At 46.9% G+C, this 21,854-nt stretch overlaps 1 protein-coding gene across 2 annotated transcripts in view; it reads left to right on the top strand.

Moving 5' to 3' along the window:
- Positions 1 to 5,405: 5,405 nt before the first annotated feature.
- SRGAP3 (SLIT-ROBO Rho GTPase activating protein 3) overlaps positions 5,406 to 21,854 on the top strand; it is a 77,732-nt gene continuing 61,283 nt past the window's right edge. For both annotated transcript variants that reach the window (XM_069966651.1, XM_069966650.1), the window contains exon 1: positions 5,406 to 5,707. In XM_069966651.1, the coding sequence (XP_069822752.1) occupies positions 5,650 to 5,707 (58 nt within the window). In that variant the 5' untranslated portion in view covers positions 5,406 to 5,649. The remainder of the gene's footprint in view (positions 5,708 to 21,854) is intronic.

Genomic DNA, 21,854 nt, shown 5'->3' with positions numbered 1-21,854 from the left:
GGAGGGTGCAGTGATGGACAGGAGGGTGCAATGATGGAGAGGGGGATGCAGAGATGGAGAGGAGGGTGCAGTGATGGAGAGGAGGGTGCAGTGATGGAGAGGAGGGTGCAGTGATGGAGAGGGGGGTGCAGTGATGGAGAGGAGGATGCAGTGATGGAGAGGAGGGTGCAGTGATGGAGAGGAGGGAGCAGTGATGGAGAGGAGGATGGAGGAGGATGCAGTGATGGAGAGGAAGATGCAGTGATGGAGAGGAGGATGCAGTGATGGAGAGGAGGATGGAGGATGCAGTGATGGAGAGGAGGATGCAGTGATGGAGAGGAGGATGCAGTGATGGAGAGGAGGATGCAGTGATGGAGAGAATCAGGCTTGCAGTGATGGAGAGGAGGATGAAGTAGGTGACATCAGCCCTACAGAGATGGAGAGGAGGATGCAGTGATGAAGAGGAGGATGCAGTGATGGAGAGGAGGATGCCGTGATGGAGAAGAGAATGCTGTGATGGAGAGGAGGATGCAGTGGTGGAGAGGAGGATGTAGTGATGGAGAGGAGGATACAGAGATGGAGAGGAGGATGCAGTGATGGAGAGGAGGATGCAGTGATGGAAAGGAGAATGCAGTGATGGAGAGGAGGATGCAATGATGAAGAGGAGGATGCAGAGATGGAGAAGAGGATGCAGTGATGGACAGGAGGATGCATTGATAGAGAGGGGGATGCAGTGATGGAGAGGAGGATGCCGCGATGGAGAAGAGGATGCCGCGATGGAGAAGAGGATGCCGCGATGGAGAAGAGACTGCAGTGATGGAGAGAGGAGGATGCAGTGATGGAGAGAGGAGGATGCAGTGATGGAGAGGAGGATGCAGAGATGGAGAGGAGGACGCAGTGATGGAGAGGGGGATGCAGTGATGGAGAGGATGGTGCAGTGATGGAGAGGAGGATGCAGTGATGGAGAGGAGGATGCAGTGATGGAGAGGATGGTGCAGTGATGGAGAGGAGGGTGCAGTGATGGAGAGGAGGGTGCAGTGATGGAGAGGAGGATGCAGTGATGGAGAGGAGGGTGCAGTGATGGAGAGGAGGATGCAGTGATGGAGAGCAGGATGGAGGAGGATGCAGTGATGGAGAGGAGGATGCAGTGATGGAGAGGAGGGTGCAGTGATGGAGAGGAGGATGCAGTGATGGAGAGGAGGGTGCAGTGATGGAGAGGAGGATGCAGTGATGGAGAGGAGGATGCAGTGATGGAGAGGAGGATGGAGGAGGATGCAGTGATGGAGAGGAGGATGCAGTGATGGAGAGGAGGGTGCAGTGATGGACAGGAGGGTGCAATGATGGAGAGGGGGATGCAGAGATGGAGAGGAGGGTGCAGTGATGGAGAGGAGGGTGCAGTGATGGAGAGGAGGGTGCAGTGATGGAGAGGGGGGTGCAGTGATGGAGAGGAGGATGCAGTGATGGAGAGGAGGGTGCAGTGATGGAGAGGAGGGAGCAGTGATGGAGAGGAGGATGGAGGAGGATGCAGTGATGGAGAGGAAGATGCAGTGATGGAGAGGAGGATGCAGTGATGGAGAGGAGGATGGAGGATGCAGTGATGGAGAGGAGGATGCAGTGATGGAGAGGAGGATGCAGTGATGGAGAGGAGGATGGAGGAGGATGCAGTGATGGAGAGGAGGATGCAGTGATGGAGAGGAGGATGGAGGAGGATGCAGTGATGGAGAGGAGGATGCAGTGATGGAGAGGAGGATGCAGTGGGTGACATCAGGGAGGGGATCAGGCATACAGTGATGGAGAGGAGGATGCAGTGATGGAGAGAATCAGGCTTGCAGTGATGGAGAGGAGGATGAAGTAGGTGACATCAGCCCTACAGAGATGGAGAGGAGGATGCAGTGATGAAGAGGAGGATGCAGTGATGGAGAGGAGGATGCCGTGATGGAGAAGAGAATGCTGTGATGGAGAGGAGGATGCAGTGGTGGAGAGGAGGATGTAGTGATGGAGAGGAGGATACAGAGATGGAGAGGAGGATGCAGTGATGGAGAGGAGGATGCAGTGATGGAAAGGAGAATGCAGTGATGGAGAGGAGGATGCAATGATGAAGAGGAGGATGCAGAGATGGAGAAGAGGATGCAGTGATGGACAGGAGGATGCATTGATGGAGAGGGGGATGCAGTGATGGAGAGGAGGATGCCGCGATGGAGAAGAGGATGCCGCGATGGAGAAGAGGATGCCGCGATGGAGAAGAGACTGCAGTGATGGAGAGGAGGGTGCAGTGATGGAGAGAGGAGGATGCAGTGATGGAGAGAGGAGGATGCAGTGATGGAGAGGAGGATGCAGAGATGGAGAGGAGGACGCAGTGATGGAGAGGATGGTGCAGTGATGGAGAGGAGGGTGCAGTGATGGAGAGGGGGGTGCAGTGATGGAGAGGAGGATGGAGAGGAGGGTGCAGTGATGGAGAGGAGGGTGCAGTGATGGAGAGGAGGATGGAGAGGAGGGTGCAGTGATGGAGAGGAGGATGGAGAGGAGGGTGCAGTGATGGAGAGGAGGATGCAGTGATGGAGAGGAGGATGGAGGAGGATGCAGTGATGGAGAGGAGGATGCAGTGATGGAGAGGAGGGTGCAGTGATGGAGAGGAGGGTGCAGTGATGATGAGGAGGGTGCAGTGATGGAGAGGAGGATGGAGAGGAGGGTGCAGTGATGGAGAGGAGGATGCAGTGATGGAGAGGAGGGTGCAGTGATGGAGAGGAGGGTGCAGTGATGGAGAGGAGGGTGCAGTGATGGAGAGGGGGGTGCAGTGATGGAGAGGAGGATGGAGAGGAGGGTGCAGTGATAGAGAGGAGGGTGCAGTGATGGAGAGGAGGATGGAGAGGAGGGTGCAGTGATGGAGAGGAGGATGGAGAGGAGGGTGCAGTGATGGAGAGGAGGATGCAGTGATGGAGAGGAGGATGGAGGAGGATGCAGTGATGGAGAGGAGGATGCAGTGATGGAGAGGAGGGTGCAGTGATGGAGAGGAGGGTGCAGTGATGATGAGGAGGGTGCAGTGATGGAGAGGAGGATGGAGAGGAGGGTGCAGTGATGGAGAGGAGGGTGCAGTGATGGAGAGGAGGATGGAGAGGAGGGTGCAGCGATGGAGAGGAGGATGCAGCGATGGAGAGGAGGGTGCAGTGATAGAGAGGAGGGTGCAGTGATGGAGAGGAGGGTGCAGTGATGGAGAGGAGGATGCAGTGATGAAGAGGAGGATGGAGAGGAGGGTGCAGTGATGGAGAGGAGGGTGCAGTGATGGAGAGGAGGGTGCAGTGATACTGTGATGGAGAGGAGGATGCAGTGATAGAAAGGAGGATGCAGTGATGGAGAGGGGGGTGCAGTGATGGAGAGGAGGGTGCAGCGATGGAGAGGAGGGGTGCAGTGATGGAGAGGAGGGTGCAGTGATGGAGAGGAGGATGCAGTGATGGAGAGGAGGATGGAGAGGAGGGTGCAGTGATGGAGAGGGGGGTGCAGTGATGGAGAGGAGGGTGCAGCGATGGAGAGGAGGATGCAGCGATGGAGAGGAGGGTGCAGTGATGGAGAGGAGGATGCAGTGATGGAGAGGAGGGTGCAGTGATGGAGAGGAGGATGGAGAGGAGGGTGCAGTGATGGAGAGGAGGATGGAGAGGAGGGTGCAGTGATGGTGAGGAGGATGGAGAGGAGGGTGCAGTGATGGAGAGGAGGATGCAGTGATGGAGAGGAGGATGCAGGGATGGAGAGGAGGATGGAGAGGAGGATGCAGTGATGGAGAGGAGGGTGCAGTGATGGAGAGGAGGATGGAGAGGAGGGTGCAGTGATGGAGAGGAGGATGGAGAGGAGGGTGCAGTGATGGAGAGGGGGGTGCAGTGATGGAGAGGAGGGTGCAGTGATGGAGAGGGGGGTGCAGTGATGGAGAGGAGGGTGCAGTGATGGAGAGGAGGATGCAGTGATGGAGAGGAGGATGGAGAGGAGGGTGCAGTGATGGAGAGGAGGGTGCAGTGATGGAGAGGAGGGTGCAGTGATGGAGAGGGGGGTGCAGTGATGGAGAGGAGGATGGAGAGGAGGGTGCAGTGATGGAGAGGAGGGTGCAGTGATGGAGAGGAGGATGGAGAGGAGGATGCAGTGATGGAGAGGAGGATGCAGTGATGGAGAGGAGGGTGCAGTGATGGAGAGGAGGGTGCAGTGATGGAGAGGAGGGTGCAGTGATGGAGAGGAGGATGCAGTGATGAAGAGGAGGATGGAGAGGAGGGTGCAGTGATGGAGAGGAGGGTGCAGTGATGGAGAGGAGGATGGAGAGGAGGGTGCAGCGATGGAGAGGAGGATGCAGAGATGGAGAGGAGGGTGCAGTGATGGAGAGGAGGGTGCAGTGATGGAGAGGAGGGTGCAGTGATGGAGAGGAGGATGCAGTGATGAAGAGGAGGATGGAGAGGAGGGTGCAGTGATGGAGAGGAGGGTGCAGTGATGGAGAGGAGGGTGCAGTGATACTGTGATGGAGAGGAGGATGCAGTGATAGAAAGGAGGATGCAGTGATGGAGAGGGGGGTGCAGTGATGGAGAGGAGGGTGCAGCGATGGAGAGGAGGGTGCAGTGATGGAGAGGAGGGTGCAGTGATGGAGAGGAGGATGCAGTGATGGAGAGGAGGATGGAGAGGAGGGTGCAGTGATGGAGAGGGGGGTGCAGTGATGGAGAGGAGGGTGCAGCGATGGAGAGGAGGATGCAGCGATGGAGAGGAGGGTGCAGTGATGGAGAGGAGGATGCAGTGATGGAGAGGAGGGTGCAGTGATGGAGAGGAGGATGGAGAGGAGGGTGCAGTGATGGAGAGGAGGATGGAGAGGAGGGTGCAGTGATGGTGAGGAGGATGGAGAGGAGGGTGCAGTGATGGAGAGGAGGATGCAGTGATGGAGAGGAGGATGCAGGGATGGAGAGGAGGATGGAGAGGAGGATGCAGTGATGGAGAGGAGGGTGCAGTGATGGAGAGGAGGATGGAGAGGAGGGTGCAGTGATGGAGAGGAGGATGGAGAGGAGGGTGCAGTGATGGAGAGGGGGGTGCAGTGATGGAGAGGAGGGTGCAGTGATGGAGAGGGGGGGTGCAGTGATGGAGAGGAGGGTGCAGTGATGGAGAGGAGGATGCAGTGATGGAGAGGAGGATGGAGAGGAGGGTGCAGTGATGGAGAGGAGGGTGCAGTGATGGAGAGGAGGGTGCAGTGATGGAGAGGGGGGTGCAGTGATGGAGAGGAGGATGGAGAGGAGGGTGCAGTGATGGAGAGGAGGGTGCAGTGATGGAGAGGAGGATGGAGAGGAGGATGCAGTGATGAAGAGGAGGATGCAGTGATGGAGAGGAGGGTGCAGTGATGGAGAGGAGGGTGCCGTGTGCGGCAGCAGTGAGCAGTGTGCACTGGGCTGTCCAGCAGCAGCCGTACATCTCTGGTGAGAGGCGCGGGGAGGAGCCGGGTGACGTGCAGCCTCAATTCAACCCTGCAGCAGCAGCAAGAAAAGAAAGAAGGAGAAAAGGAAAACAATCGGTGCACAGCTCCCGTGCAGAGCGATGCAGAGCCCTATGTGTGCCGGGCGGCTCTGCAGGTGATCTCCCCAGCCGGGCGGAGCGGGATCTCCCGGGGATCCAGTGCACTGATTCTCAGGGAGCCGGCACCGGGCACCGGGCAGCATCATGTCTAGGTTCAAGAAGGACAAGGAGATCATCGCTGACTATGAGAACCAGGTGAAAGGTAAGAGGCAGCTCCCTGCACCATCCGCATCAGCCCTCCCTGCACTCTGATCCTGGGTGCAGTGCCAGCTCCTGGCAGCCAGCCTGCTCCCTGCACTCTGGGCATCCCTCTGCCACTGCACTTGTGATGGCAGAAACTGTGGCTGCAATGCAGCTGTGCAGCAAACTAGGAGGATCAGAGCCATGAAAAGGAAGCAAAGCCCACCCTGCACCCCCTGACCAGCTGCACCACCACCACCAGCAGCAGCAGCAGCCTGTATTGTCCTCTCCCAGTCCTCACATGCTCATTGACCATCATCAGCAGAAGCCCCAGGCCCTCACTGCATGTATAATGTATAGACCCCATAAGGTATAATGACTGCTCATCCCTCCAGCTCTGCTATTATTCCCTCAACTTGGCTCAGCTCCAGACCACAAACTTTCCCTGCTTCCCCTCCAATCCCCCAGTAGCCCCCTCCTCCCACCCCTGCCTATAATCCCCTGCCCACCTTTATTACAGTCACATGCTGCCTGCCCATATATCATATATGACGCCCTAGGGAAGATGTATGCACCTTCCTTTGCTGTGGGGTCATGTTACAGAGCTGGGTCGTGCCATCCCAGTGCCCATCCCCACTCTGCTGGCTGTATTACACCTACTAGCCCTGATACTGTGTATCTGTCGTCTATGTGTATACATGAGCTGAGTACATGTCACGCTGTAACATTATCTCCATACATGTGTGCAGGCTTTACTGCGCTGGAAGTAATACAATATTTTGACACCACACCCATACGCTGCATGTGTTATTCCAATCTCTAGCCGCAGACAATACGGAGAGCGTAGTCATCTCATGGCTGCAGGCTGATATATGAGTGATCTGGGTATTTCGGCTTTGTTCCCATACCTGCAGGGCTGTGCCATGTGGTCAGCAGGGTTGTTACGGTGTCACACATCTAGCTGTCATGGTGTCAGCCCACACCACTCTGTTTCTGTAGGTATTGCAGTGAGTGATGGCTCCTTCTTGTAAACATGTCATGCCCGCTCTGGTTAGATGTGTCCTTTCATCGTATCATTGGAGCGTTACCGTGCAGAGCGTTTTCATAGATCTGGAGCTTTACATATAGAACATCTTGTTGAACGTTTTGTTTCTGGGCCTAGATGAAGATTTCTGCTGCGCAGTGCTGTAGCTCATCCATAGACTAGTATTAACTCTTTTATGGGCTCCATAGAAATCAATAAAGATTGTATGCGACCATGGCTGTTGTGCGTCATAAGAGTCAGCGAACATTGGGCGCAGCCTCTCCCACTTATGGCTTATGGGTGAGAAACTTACCTGACTCAAATGCATAGAAGTTGTTTCATTCATCTTTAGTTGGGCAATATATTTGCTTTGGGACACACACAACGCAAGATGCTAAATAGTTACCGTCTGGTTTAGACAACCTATTACTATATACCAACCTATTATTGACTTTTGAGTATAGAGCATCTGAAGGACCTGGCCTGTCCTTTAATACACAGACAGACCATTCATTTGAGTATGCACTGTGTAATGCTCAGTTTCCCCTGTAGTGGCACTATAGAGAAATTGAACACTTAAAGGGGTATTCTCATCTTAGCTTATATATAGTTATACTTGTAGGGCTGGTCAAGTTAAATATTTTTGCAAATAAAATCATTTAGCAAACGTGTCTCCTTCTCCTGAAATGTCTGGTCTTTCCCTACTATTGTTGACAGCTCCTTGTCTAGGTCACTGACCACGACATTCTTTAGAAACAGTGGTCTGGCATATAGATAGATAGATAGAGTATACAAATTTATATATATTTTACATTACATTTATATTTGCACAACATATAAATTCATTAAACAACGTCTATAGTTGCAGTTTTGTAACCACGGTCGTTATTTAATTAATTTACAGATGGCTTTAATTGCTATGGAATCCCGACTGGAGTATATACTAATCTGTATACACTGCGGCCAGGATTCCATGTGGCCGCACAAAAAAATGACGTTTCATTTTTTTGCAGTCGCTATTTACATTGTCTGCTATGGGTAATTAGAATGCGGGCACACCCCGAATGCGCCCGCATTCCAATTAGAAGGAAGCAGAGTTCATCCGGCCAGTACTGGAGTACCGGCTGGGATGAACTTCACAGACAGCAGCCATTCTGTGACATGATTGTGTCACACAGAACAGCCGCTGTCATACAGAATATGAACCCTGCCTTTAGCTATATACACCATTTAGACCACTGCTTTAAGAGCAGAGTGGTGGTCTGTAACCTAGACAACCGTCAACAATGTGAGGAAAAAAGCAGCTTATCAGGAGGAGGAGGCAAGTTTGCTAAATAATTGTATTTGCAAAAATATTTAACTGGACAAGCCCTACAATTATAACTGTGTTAGTTGAGAGGAGAATACCCCTTTAAGACTTTATTAAATGGGGTGATAATTGGCTGGACAGGTAGATGATTGTCCTGTGTGATTGGGTCAGCCTTCAGCCTTCAAACAAGCTATTAGCATGCTTCTGACTTAAAAGTTGTTGTTCGTTGACCACACATTACCCTGTGTAAGGAATGTGTGGCCGACGAATGATAGACCGCTGGCCCCAGTGCTTCAGATCCAGTGATGGCTTTTGACACCCTGTCCGCCTAATACCAAGCCATAAAATAGGCTCAGTAAATGGGCACCAGTCTGTGAGATGGACACTCATATTTGTAAAGGGTTGCTGACAGGGGGAAGGGGGGGGGGGTTGTACTTTGGGGTCAATTTGTTGTCGAGAGACCCTTATAATGAGGGGTATTTATTATGCCTCTGTTTTGCCGTCTCCCATTCTAGGTAACACAGTGATGGGGATAGCAAAAACGGGAAATATAGCTGCTATTTTTGCCCACCCAGCTTTTTTAGTATCCTAAATGTAATTTCTACCAGATTATTCAGCGTAATATCTGACAGATCTGTATCAGCGCTCGTATTGGTTGTCACCCAGCTTTCCTAGAATCAGATATAATTAGGAAATTGCTATATGTTGTTTGAGAAGGATGACTTCAGGACTGATAATTTTTTATATTGGAGGGGTATTATTTAACATTTGTCTCTCTTTCATTAGTTCTTCCTGAGTAAGAGGTCTAAATGATACAGCAGGGAGGTCACATGCGTGGGCAGTACTTGGCAGATGAAACGACGACGGGTATAGGAAAGAAAAGGACTTCGCCAAGAAGCTAAGGCAAAGTACAATGTCAGCGAGAGAGGGATTTAAGGGGAGTGTCAGTAAAAGCTGAGGTTTCCCTGCCCGTCATTGATCACTAGGCCAGACCTCTAGACCCCCAGGTGATCTGATCTGAATGTAGCTGTCACTTGCATTTGGCAGGGAGGCTGGTTTCCCAGGGAAATGATGCTGGCTGCGATCCAGTACTGGACTCTAGAATGTATGGCTAATTTGTAGGCATGGGATTCCGTATATACAATTGAGCCACATTATTACTACCACCACCAGCTAATATCCAGAGTAACTGCAGGGTGCAGCATCAACAGCATCTAGATGGGCTGAGAGTAACTCAATAAAGTCCTGGTAGGTTGTGGCAGGTATTTGGTGCCATGTTGACTTCTGTGCGGTGCTGGAGGGTGCGTCCCACAGATGCTCAATTGGTTTGAAGTCTGGGGAATTAGGAGGCCAGGGTAATATGTGAAAGTCTGGATCATGCTCTTCCATGTTACACTGTCTTTCTGGAAGATCACATCCGCCCCAGGGAGCACAATCGGCATGTATGGGTATATGTGATCTGTAAGGATGGATTCCTACCCACATCAGTTGAGCTCGCCCTTCATTTGGGTGAGTGAGCCCAGAGAATGCCACAAAAACATCCCCAGACACCAGCCTGTGTTCATCCAGTAATTTGATTTTGTGATTTTTCTGACATACAAATATCTCTCCGTTCGATGAGACACAAAATGGGACCCCCTTGGAGAAGGTAAGCCTTTCCCAATCGGCAGAGGTAAAATTCCAATACAGTTGTGATAATTGTGGCCTTTTCTGCTGATGCAACCTATTTAGCAGAGGTGCTGTGACCATTTATCTGACTTGGAATCCTATACGCCGTAGGGTTTGCCCAACTGTTGTTTTGGACACATGTCTGGTAGCCGCCTGGTCCATTTTGGCAGTGACCTGCTTCAAGGTAGTGTGTTGGACCACCCTCGCGCAGCTTTGTAGCTAACATTCACCTTTCACTTCAGTGGGACATGATCCTTCACACATAATACACAGTTTCGGCTTATTCACAGTGGTCCCATTTGTCCCCTCACAATAAACTTCCACCATGGCAGCACATAAACAGTTTACAAACTGTGCAGTTTCAGGGCCTAAAAGCCAATATAATCATCCCTTATTGCAAGTAAAGTAAATTGCCTCTTTTTATGTCACTTGACTATGTATATAGGAATGTACCGATCTGCCTGCAGGTAACAAATAAATCAATTGCATCTCCCATGAGGGGTATAATCCACATTAGCCTTCTGTAAATCATTCATAATAGATGTTCCCGCCTTTCTAAATAGACAAAATGGGCTGATAGCATATTGTATGCCATAGAAAATCCCTTTAATCCAGGTTACTAGATTATCAGTTATTGATAGAGAGCGATCTCAACCACCGATATTTCACCAACCTGTAAAAGACAGGGCACCCTCTGAATTGTGCAGACAAGCTAGTCACTCCAAAATGCTGATCCCTGTGCTTAGACCAGAGGTGTATGTGACTCCCATTCACCTTAGAGAGTGTTAGGGTGATTTTCTACAGACATCGGGGATCCCCTCATTTTGTGGACACCAGAGGCTCCCAGCTCCCAGACCGCCACCAATCATACCTTTTTGACACTTCCAATAGACAAGTAAGTCATATAAGTTTGCTGCTTCAAAGCCCTCTTATTATTTCCCTATGCTTCATATGGTGATGGCCACTTAAAGTGGAACCATCTCTAGTCCACAGTGGATCCATCTATTTTGTAGCAAAATCAATACTAATGACACTTGGGCCAGACGCATTAGTGCAGCTTGTAGACCATTTCCAGGCTGCTCAGATAGACTTGTTGTGGACTGATTCATTTGTATATCTGTAGAGCTGGCACCCAAGGGACATATAATCCCGCTTTTAGTTGATGGTTTCTGCCTGGGTGGGGAGGAGGGGAGGCAGCTGCAGGTTTATCTGGTATATCCTTTTAAACTCACTTTTCCATGGCTGCAGAAGACAAGATGTTTGCTTCCCCGTTTTGATAATATTCTTTAATGTGGTGTGAATGGGTCCTGACTGGTGTTGAATTGTGAAATATTCTGTATTATCGGATGTAAAAATGTAACTGGTAATGCTTAATCTTGTTTCTGGGGTTTTGGGGGATTCCTTCTTTGAGACTGTACAGATCATCTGTTACTTCAGTGCTGGATTACTGGATTTGTTGGGTGTGATATACGTTCTTAGGAAATTCACCTGATGTGACCTTATTTATTTTCCTCTCTGTTAGATGTTTTACTGAGGGGTCCATTGAGATGGGCAGTCCCATGCCCAGTATAAGTGCTAATCTAGCGGATTGGTGCTCATTTACTTAGACTTTTACAAGGTTCAATGAGTGGGCACAGGGGAGATGTGCGGCCATCTAGCTATGACTTTTAGAGTCACCTGATCCCAGAAACTGGCCAGTGAAGGAGCAGTTGCTCAGCTGATCACAGGGTCTAGGCCTTTTCAGCTGTTAATCGCCCTGTTAATGGCCCTTAAAGTGATATTGTCACCCCCTTACTCTATCTGTGGTTCTCCGCACCATCCACAAGCTTGCCTTCTGCACATTTGATGTATATCAGTATAACATTTTGGGGGAGATTTATCAAAGGGTGTAAAATTTAGACTGGTGCAAACTGCCCACAGCAACCAATCACAGCTCCTCTTTCCTTTCAGCACTGCCTAAAGCTGAGCTGTGATTGGTTGCTGTGGGTAGTTTGCACCAGTCTAAATTTTGCACCCTTTGATAAATCTCCCCCTCTGTGTCTTCTTTCTGCTTTAAAATTGCTTCATTTCATCAGTGGACAGTGTCACCTAGGCGAATTAGGGGGCCCAACTGCCGCAAAGCCCTACCTAGATGACACTGTCCATATAGGAGAGGGGGCCTGTCTTCTGTGTAGCCCCGCCTAGATGACAGTGACCATATGAGGGAGGGGGGGGGGCAACTGTTGTGAAGCCCGCCTAGTGACACTGTCCACCGGTGAAATGAAGGGATTTAAGAGCAGAAAGAAGACACACACAAATTTTACACAGGTATATAGCGAATGTGCAGAATCTAAGCTTGTGGATGATGTGGAGAACCGCACATAGAGTAAGGGGGTGACATCACTTTAAAGCACTGATATGATAATGTAAGCTGCTTCCTCCACTGGCATCTCAGGTAGTCTTATATCCATTTCCTGCCTCATCATAGACTTTTTCTCCTTTGCCTCCCATGCTATACACTGCAGCTCTGCTGGTTCGGATTGGCTATTGTGTATGACCATACGTGTAGTGCTTTACATTACAGCTGTGTTTGAATTTGAAGCTATTTCTGGGAGACACCTTTTTACAAAGTATTCCCCCTCAAATAAACAGTTCCATGGTAAGGCTGGGTTCACACAGTATTTTAGCTTAGTATTATGGTCCTCATAATAATATCTGTTTCCAGGAAAGTTGACTATTAGTCAATATGGCTTTCATTATGGTTGTCACTATGCTTTTCCAGATTCCTGAATGGCAACCTCTCCTAGTTATTCAGTCATACACACTGCTGGAGATTTTAATGGCGATTTTGTCATTTTCATCCAGAATTTTCTGTATCTAGTCAGCAGTGAGTTAGAGCATTCCATTTTACAGTTCATGTTGCAGCGTGCTCGCCTTCCTCATCCTCCAGTTGCCTTGTACTGCGGTAATGAATGACTTACCAGCCGCAGGTAACTTTCCTGACATTCTTACCTGCTAGAGATGTCTTTTCATATTATGATGCTGGGGGAGGTAACTTTTGATATCCATTACATTTGCGGTATTGTTTTCCTGTTATGGAACATTTATAATGTGGAATAAGTCATAAAATCTATGAATTCACATCACGATTCAAGATCTATTCTGGGAGGCCCTAGAGATTGCGGCCGCAGATGCTGCCGGGTTTACGTATGATAGTCACATTCTACTAGAGTCATGAAGAGCACGTCCTTACTTGAGTAAAACCTACTGCTGTGTTCACCCTGAACCTCCTTGTTCGTGAACAGAATACCAGAACTGCAGTGAAGACTGACAATGCTATATAGATGTACTGTACGTGCCATTCATTCTCTTAAATAATGTGAAATGGCGGTTATTAGTGGTTGTCACCCATCACAATAACTTAGACATGGCTGAATAGAACAGAATAAAGACTTTACATGGACTTCTAGCTCAAGATCCTGTATTGCTAGGTTGCTATGGAAACAAAAACTTTCTTTGGTTGACTGGGAAACTCTACGAATTTTCATTTGTGGACTCCTGGTGATCTGCACTGCAACGTCTTTTGAGGAACTTCATTAGCTGCTTGGACATTCCAATGAGATCTCCGCATCCTCCACCAAACCCTCAAGTTATGAATTCACAGCCGGGAGCTGAACTTTATGTTGGCATTCACACTCTTTGGAGATTAGTAATTCTGCCCCAGAGTCAGCTGAATACACTCTGAGCACCTATAGTTGTGTAATCTTCCCTTCCCCCTCCTGAGCCAGCAGACAATGGCGGAGAGTTGTACTTGTCCATCTGTCGGTTCCTTTCTGTGACTATTGAATACTAGAAGGTCACTATGAGGTTTTCCAGGTTTATGTTAATGAAGATTAACCACGTGTAATGAATGTTGTACAGCTTCTAGGGGGGAAGGCGGTTCGTAGTCAGGTCTTAATGCAAAGATGCACTGGAAAAGATTTAACTTATTTATAAGAGGTGGGGTCTCTTAATAAACTTGTGGATCTTTATTTGAGCCGCAGACTGAAGCTTACATCAGCCATGAGCTGTAATTTCTGCCACTTTTCTACCATTAGTTATAGTAACTCTGTCACATCCCCTCCACTAAGCCACTAAAAAGTATGGTCACTATGCAAGCAACTCTTCTCCCAGGGGAGCAGGGGAACAGGGAACCCAACATTAGTTGATCTTTTTACGAAAAAAAAAACAAAAAAACTTTTTCTGGCTCGCAACGCTGTTACCTTGTGGTAGATGGACTCTAGGCTTAGATACCTTTAGATAGGGCAGCATAAACCTACTGACCGAGTTTCTTTAAGGCTTCTACCCCTAGATCCTTCTCTTCCAAAGTCTTTGCTAACACAGAACTGCTGATACGATACTCAGATTGAGTTTGGTCATTGTTTGGACATGCTGTCCCAGTTCTCCTGTTGACATACCAAACACATTGCTGCCGCTCACTTAGGTCGTAGTGTGTTTGGAATATTTTCAGCAGAGCAGAGAGAGCGCATAATCAGGGGAAATAAGTAATGAGAATGAAGCAGATCAGAGTAACGGCACTGGAATTGGGCAGGTTGTTTTTTGCTTTTTTAATCAAATGGGAATACCCTTTTAAAAACCCTATCGTGGTAGAGTATATTCCACAGAACTGGCAAATAGCAAATGGGGTGTTAACATTCAAAAAGAGGTTAAAAAGTGACCTGGGGAACTATATGTCTTTAAAGAGTCACTGTCGTATTTTTTTTTTTTTGCAGAAATCAATAGTCCATGCGATTTTAAGAAACTTTGTAATTGGGTTTATTAGCCAAATCTGCCATTATCTGCATGTAAAAAGCCTTTTCCCAGGTCCCCCCCTCCTTCCTCTTTTTCATCCACTCCAAAAAATCTGAAAATTGTGACTTGTTGCAGGAGTCGTCCCCTGTCTGCTCTAGGGAGAGGGGAGGGGGGAGGAGGAAGGAGGGAGTTAGCCGGCAGCAGAAAGCAGATAACAGAGGATTACAGGCACGGAGCTGGGTGACAGCTGTAATCTGAGCTCAGACAGGTCACTGGTGATGGTCAGAAGAGATAACGGGTGAGGGATTTGTAGATTAACTCTTTGTTGTCCTGTTTTGGTCTTTTCTTTAGCTCTCTCCATAGGAGAACAATGAAGACAGGGGGAGAGCTTCAAACTGCTTTTTAATGATAAAAATGCATTTTTCAGATAATAAACCCAATTACAAAGTTTCTTAAAATCGCCTGGACTATTGATTTCTGCAAAAAAAAAATTCACGAAAGTGACACTTTAAGCTTAAAGAGGATGTACCATCAGGTACATCCTCTTTAATCTGACCCACAGATAGAATGGCGACGTCATGGGGAAGCAGGTGGCGCAGTCCGTTTTTTGAACCGCAGCCTGGTTCCTGTGTACAGCGCCGTTCTATGCTCGGGTACCGGGCTGGCACTGAAGCACAGGAGGCGGGCCGGCCCGCCCCCAGTGGGTGGAATCCCCCGCCCCTCTATTACGCGGCTCCATTGATTCTAATGGAGCCACGTCATAGAGGGGAGGGGATTCCCTCCCACTGGGGCCAGGCCGACCTGCCTCCTGTGCTTCAGCCCCGGCCCAGTACTCGTGCATAGAATGGCGCCATACATGGGACAACACAACTCTTGTCTACAGTTCAGGTGCAGTTTGCAATTAAGCTCCATTCACTTCAATGGAACTGAGCGAAAAAACCCGCTCAAGCTGGAGACAATAGTGGGGCTGTCTCTGTAAGAAAGTTTTTGTAGCGCTGGTCAACCCCTTTAAAAATATGCTTTACAGCAAGCCTCAACAGACAGAAGCTGTCCCATTGGCATGAAAGGGAAACATTACTAGGCATACTCTGTAACCTTGGCAGAGGTTGTTCCACATGGTTTTCTAGTGTTTTTTATCTACTGGTACCAGCTTTCATTGCAATTCTGTAAACATCACTTTACAGCTGCCTCCTTCTTATCATCACAGCCAAAACAGAAAGTCTCAGCTTAGTTTTAGGCTTGCGATGGGAGTGAAAACTGCAAGATTTCATAACTATCTTCGAATATAGGTAAATATGGTAAAATGAACAATTAGGAATTAAGAAAATATGTTTAACATAAAAACTTTGTTTAAACAATAGATAATTTTCTTATGTCTCTTTCCCTTTTAATGACAGTAACACTTGAAAAGGTAACTTGGTACATGCTTAAAGATTTGATTGGTCGGGGTCTGGATGAAAGATATCAATGTCAGACACCACAAAAGAGATTCTATGCTGCAATGTATTACTCTATATCCACATGGGTTTATGAGGGTTCTGTCCTGTAAAACTAATCTGATTATCTTCTTAGTGGTAGGAGACAGAGGGTGGTTATTACAGGTACATATTCTGATAGGGTCACTATCACTAGTGGGGTACCACAGGGGCAGTATTATTTTTAATATGCTGTTCTGATTAATTACTTTGTAGGTAAATTACATAGTAAAATACACATTTTTGCAGATTATACTAAACTTTGTTAAGTATTCAACACAAAAGAGGGCAGTATACTGTTAAGGCTGGGTTCACACTATGTATATTTGAGGCTGTATTTGTGAGGCTGTATAGCAACCAAAACCAGGAGTGGATTGAAAACACAGAAAGGCTATGTTCACATAATGTTGTAATTGAGTGGATGGCCGTCATTTAATGGCAAATTTTTGCTGTTATTTTAAAACAACGGCTGTTATATTGAAATAATGGCAGTTATTTACTGTTATATGGCGGCCATCCACTCAATTTCAACATTGTGTGAACAGATCCTTTCTGTGTTTTCAATCCACTCCTGGTTTTGGTTGCTATGAGGACCTGACATGAGGACCAAATACTGCCTGAAATATACATAGTGTGAACCCAGCCTAAAGATGGATCTGGGTAGCTTGGCAATTGAACATAGAAGTGGCAGAGGTACAACATGAGTCATCAATATATAATGAATGGGAAAACATTGACATGGAAGATCATGGTGAAACAATTTTAGTTCAAGGTATAAAAAAGCAAATGAACAAAATGATTGGGGTAGAAGATGAGACGCAATGTCAAAAAATAATATTTTAGTGACATATTGGATACCTAGAACAAACCTCCGGGAAATGCAGATGGAAAATCCACAACAATTGAACCTCCTTGATATAAATATACTCTAAGATAAAGGAAATAATACAAGGGCAGACTAGAAGACTAGATGGACTGGAGTCAGTCCGCTATGTTTAGGTGTATTTCTAAGGGTGCCTCTACAGTGAGAGATTTATCGGACACATTTTTGAAGACAAAGCCAGGAATGGATTTGAAAAGAGGAAAAATCTCAGTCTTTCTTTTATGACCTGTTCTCTGTTTATAGCCTGCTCCTGGCTTTGGCTTCAAAAATCTGTCAGATAAATCTCTCTGTGTAAAGGCAACCTAACTGTTTTAACAAGTGCCAAGGTAAATAAGATAATGTGGTGCCCCAAAAGGGGTGGAAATGTTCTGCTGCTTCTTTTACAGATCACTAGATCGCCTTTTTTTGTACTATGGAATAGTACAGCACAGTGGGTTTTTCCATACAGAGGTGTAGAGAAGGATATGATTATAATGTAGGGCCCCAGTGAGGAGGCAGTTGCAGGGGCTCTGGTATGAATCCGCTGTCACCACTAGGGGGAACTAGAAATTAAAGGACTTGTCCATGTTGAGCTACTTTCCATGATGCAGAGATTAGCAGGTTGTTGGGGCCTTTTCCATTCATGGTCGGACCTCCTGCGATCAGACGTCTGTGAATAGGGGAAAAGTTCTAATGGTTACACAATCACTTCTTTATAATTCCCTCAGAAACTGGGTAACAATTAATTTGGCTACCATAGTAGGTTTCAGGGTGGTTGCCACACAGGATTTCTGGATATCCCACTTTCCTTTTTTTCCTTCTCCTTCTCATTTTCCTTTCCTCCCCCCCCCCCCCCCCTCCCTTTTTGTCTCCATTTTTATTTGGGAACCTGTGCCCTTGATATGATACTATATGTTGTTATATGTTTATAGTATTACTTTCAGTATTTTAACATTTCAATGCAATAAAAAAAAACAAAAAAAAAAACAGTACCACCCCTATCCTCAAATTGTGTGTGGTATTATTTTTCAGTTCTGTTCCCTTTAATGGTACTGAGCTGCACTACCACACCCAAACAAGAAAACAAGAGTGGTGCTGTTTTTAGAAGAAAACGGTCATATTTTTGTAAGCCTGGACAACCCCTTTAAGTAATGATACCACCCCCACTTGTGTATAAATACTTTGCTTGGGTGATAATCCCTCTGAGAACTGAGGTCAACCATGTTGATTGTCACCCAGCTTTCCTAGAAACAGATATACCTATCAAACAGCTGAATAGATGGTTTCTCAGATTGATGAAGAAGGACAGCTCAAGGACTGAAAAAATGGAAGTGGATCGTTTGCTGTTTCTTAGAGCAGCTTTATGCCTCCCTTTCTATTAAACAGATGAAGCGTCTATTGTAGTAGTCACCAAGGTTGACTGTTATTGCGGGAACTTAGCCCATTTTCAAGTTAAGCTACAAACGTATTGCAGATCCGAATCGGTGTTTGAACGCTTTGAACAATGACACTTAGTATGCAAATCCTTTCCCTTAAAGATTTTGGAGAGGAGAATGTGCAGCGCTGAGGATTCTGGTGCCTGAGGATGGAGATTAGATAGCGTGGGCTGGAGCGCTGCCATTTCTAATGGGCCCAGCAGAGGAGCTGAATACACTTCATTCTATCCGATGATTAGGCCGGGGGAGGACAACGGACCCAGAACGCAGCGCCCCTCCTCAGCTTTTATTAGGTGGTATATCCAGTATGAAGCATCCCCCCTGAAATATAAATACAGAAGTCCTTGAGTCGTCCTTTTCTGTCAAGTTGTTAAATTGAATCATTTCTTCCTTAGTTGCGTTACTTTAAGTGAAAACCAATATGGCTGATACAGTGTTTACAGAGGTATTCACTAAGTTTTCCCAAAGTCAGAGGGACAGACATGCCCGGATAATCCTCATCTAGCTGCATGCAGGAATACATACAATCTATTGAGGGAATGGGGTCACCTAACCAAGCTGGGTTGGAGCAGAAATATCAGATATATCAATATGAATACCGCTTACAAGCTGCCAGGGCGGAGTTCTTTTACTTGCTGTATTGTTCGCTCTGGAGTTTCTGTGACTCCTCGTCTGTTGTAAATAATATGGAGAAGACAGAACTGCAACAAAAGGTTCATTGTGACAGGTGTTCTATCATTTATAATAGATATAAATCCACAGAAGAACTAGTCACTTTACTGCATTGTAAAAATTTCCATATGTTTCACTGGGGTAGTGTGATGTTTATAAGAGAACAATATCTATCTCTATGTCTCCTGCTCTATATCTGTTTCCTGTTCATCTGTCTTTCTATCTAATATTCACCTGTCAGAATATCTATCTATCTATCTATCTATCTATCTATCTATCTATCCATCCATCCATCCATTATCCATCATGTTATATTTATCACATCTGCCTATCTATCTAGTGTCTTAGGCTGCGTTTACACGGAACGATTTCGAACGATAACCGTACGTGTAAAAGCAGCGAACGATCAAACGGCGAGCAAGAAATCGGTCATTTCGATCTTACAACATGTTCTTAAATAGTCGTTCGTAAAAAAATCGCAGATCGTTCCGTGTAAACAGTCTTTCAACTATTTAACCTATGTGTGAGATAGGCTTAAGCGATCGCAAAACGATTTTTCCGCACGATATTTCGTTCTGTCTAAACTGATCGTTACAAAAAAAAATTGTTACTTCGAAATCGTTAATCATAAGATCAGGCGAATTATCGCTCCGTGTAAACGCAGCATTACACTTCCCTATTTGTAGTCTAGTGTATGTACTCACTGTTCACTTAAATACTCCCCCCTTGACAGGAGCCATTATCACATGATTATGCACAGTGGGCGCTGATCACCACCTTTCTGGCTATAATATTTTATATCTACGTACAGTACTTGTGGCCTTAGCTAAGGAGATTTTACTTTTCTATGTGCTATTTAAGTAACTCTTCCGCTTCAGTCTGCTAGCAGTTATATATGCACATAGTCATATGCCTCCTAAAGAACTGGGCTAATCTACAAATCTTCTGTCTCTGCAAGTTTTATGCCATCTAGGGAACTCTAACTTTTACTAACTCTGACAGGAGTGTATACACAAACAGTATGTACGTAGGTGAGGGAACTAACTTGTATATATGATCATTGGCCATGTAGTGTGCTACACTTCATCAATTTATATTCTTTATTCATTTATATTTTCTATGGACATATCAGTCTTCTGCTGAAACTGACATTTTACATCTATAAAATTCTGATATCCATTTAATCTGCTATATAGTATAGTATGGATGAACTGTGGGAGTATTCTTTACCAGTGGATTTTGGTATATACTATGAATTGAATTTGTAAGAATAAATTGGGGTATTTTTTACCCTTAGTTCTTTTTGCACTTTTTAGTCCTACATGCCTTACACATTGTTTATGATCACCTTTTGTAATTAGGTCCTTTTCAATTAAGGGGAGTACACTGAGAGCCTGTTCAGCAATGAAGAATATAGAGAGAGGTCCCGACACTCCACGAATAAAATTCTTCACTTTATTTCATATCAAAAATAGATAAAAACAAGGAACCAACACGTTTCGCGCGCATGCGCGCTTAATCATGGCTTAAGCCCAGAAGCTGAAGTCCGGGCGCTGTAGCCCCGCAGCGCCCGGACTTCTCTCCTCAGCGGTGGTCATGTGATCACGTCATATGTCCACTGCCAAACAGAACAGAGGAGAAGTCCGGGCGCTGCGGGGCTACAGCGGTGAGCTTCCGGGCAGGTGTGTGGCAGGCTGCCTGTGCCGGAAGCTCACTGTACTAGATCCGGCTGCCTGGAGGGACCGGCCCGGGGGGAGCACGCCGGGCGGAGTGGCGGCGATCTGGGCAGCTGATGGGGCGCCCCTAGCTGTCGGCGCCCCGTGCAGTTGCCCGGCCCGCCCGCCTCTAGAAACATCCCTGAAACAAACATTCAGAAACAGCAGAATATGTGATATTATAAGTTACTGTACAGTAATGGAAAGGATGGGAAACACAAGGACTGACAGAGACTGCAGGGAGCATGAAGGAATGAGCAGGGCAGATTTGGGCACATGCATGCAGCACTCTCTGTCCGGGGAGAGAGGGGTTACAGCTATGAAGAGATAACCTCCACAGTCCTGTCCCCTGATGTAAGCCCCAGCCAGAGGTGGATCTGCCATGATATGGAAGGTGAGGGAGGCGTCCTGGGTCAGAGTACGGTGCTGTAGGTTTATATTTGTATTATTTATTTCTTAAACTTTCTTTAACATTTGTATTTAGTCTCGCTAAGGTATTTTATTATGCGGTGAGTACATATGTATTGCAATGTATCATATTTGGCTGTGTTATTATAAGAAAAGTGACATAGTTACACTGTAGTTACACTGGACCAAGAAAGTTTTAGGGTATAAACCCACACACCGTATAAGCAGCGTATTTACTGCTGCGATACGCAGCAAATACGCAGCAAACACGCAGCAAATACGCAGCAAATACGCAGCAGATTAGATCTAAATAACTGAACACAGCATCAAATCTGTGCCAACAAATCTGCTGCGTATTTGCTGCGTATTTGTTGCGTATCTGCTGTGTATACGGTGTGTGGGTTTGTACCCTTAATGCTTTTTTTTCAGTTTGGTCTGGTGACTTAGTAGCCTTTTGCATCTGGTGATGCTAGCAACGATCTGCTGTTGTCGCTCCGTGTAATAGGAGCAGCGGTAGTAGACCACCGCTATCTCCTATGGGCTCCTGCATCTCCCTGTGCCCCCCCCCCCACACACTTACCCGTTTGCTGTCGGCGTGTGTAATAGATCATCCCCTGTAATAGGGACTTTATGATGTCAGACCTGAGGTCCTTCATAAGGTCCTTAGCAGAGGAGCCCAGCAGAGGAGATGATCTAAGGGCCCTATCCAATCTATATAGAACATGTCACACCCTCTTTAAATTGCGTTTAATCTTTCTTTGTTAGCACACAGGGCATGTGATCAATTTTGTTTTACAGGTTCCATAAGTAACAGACCTTATTGACAAGTG

Source organism: Dendropsophus ebraccatus, chromosome 4, assembly GCF_027789765.1.
Source record: "Dendropsophus ebraccatus isolate aDenEbr1 chromosome 4, aDenEbr1.pat, whole genome shotgun sequence".
Taxonomy (NCBI): domain Eukaryota; kingdom Metazoa; phylum Chordata; class Amphibia; order Anura; family Hylidae; genus Dendropsophus; species Dendropsophus ebraccatus.
The sequence above is the reverse complement of the archived record's forward strand: the minus strand, read 5'-3'. Positions and strand labels throughout refer to the sequence as shown.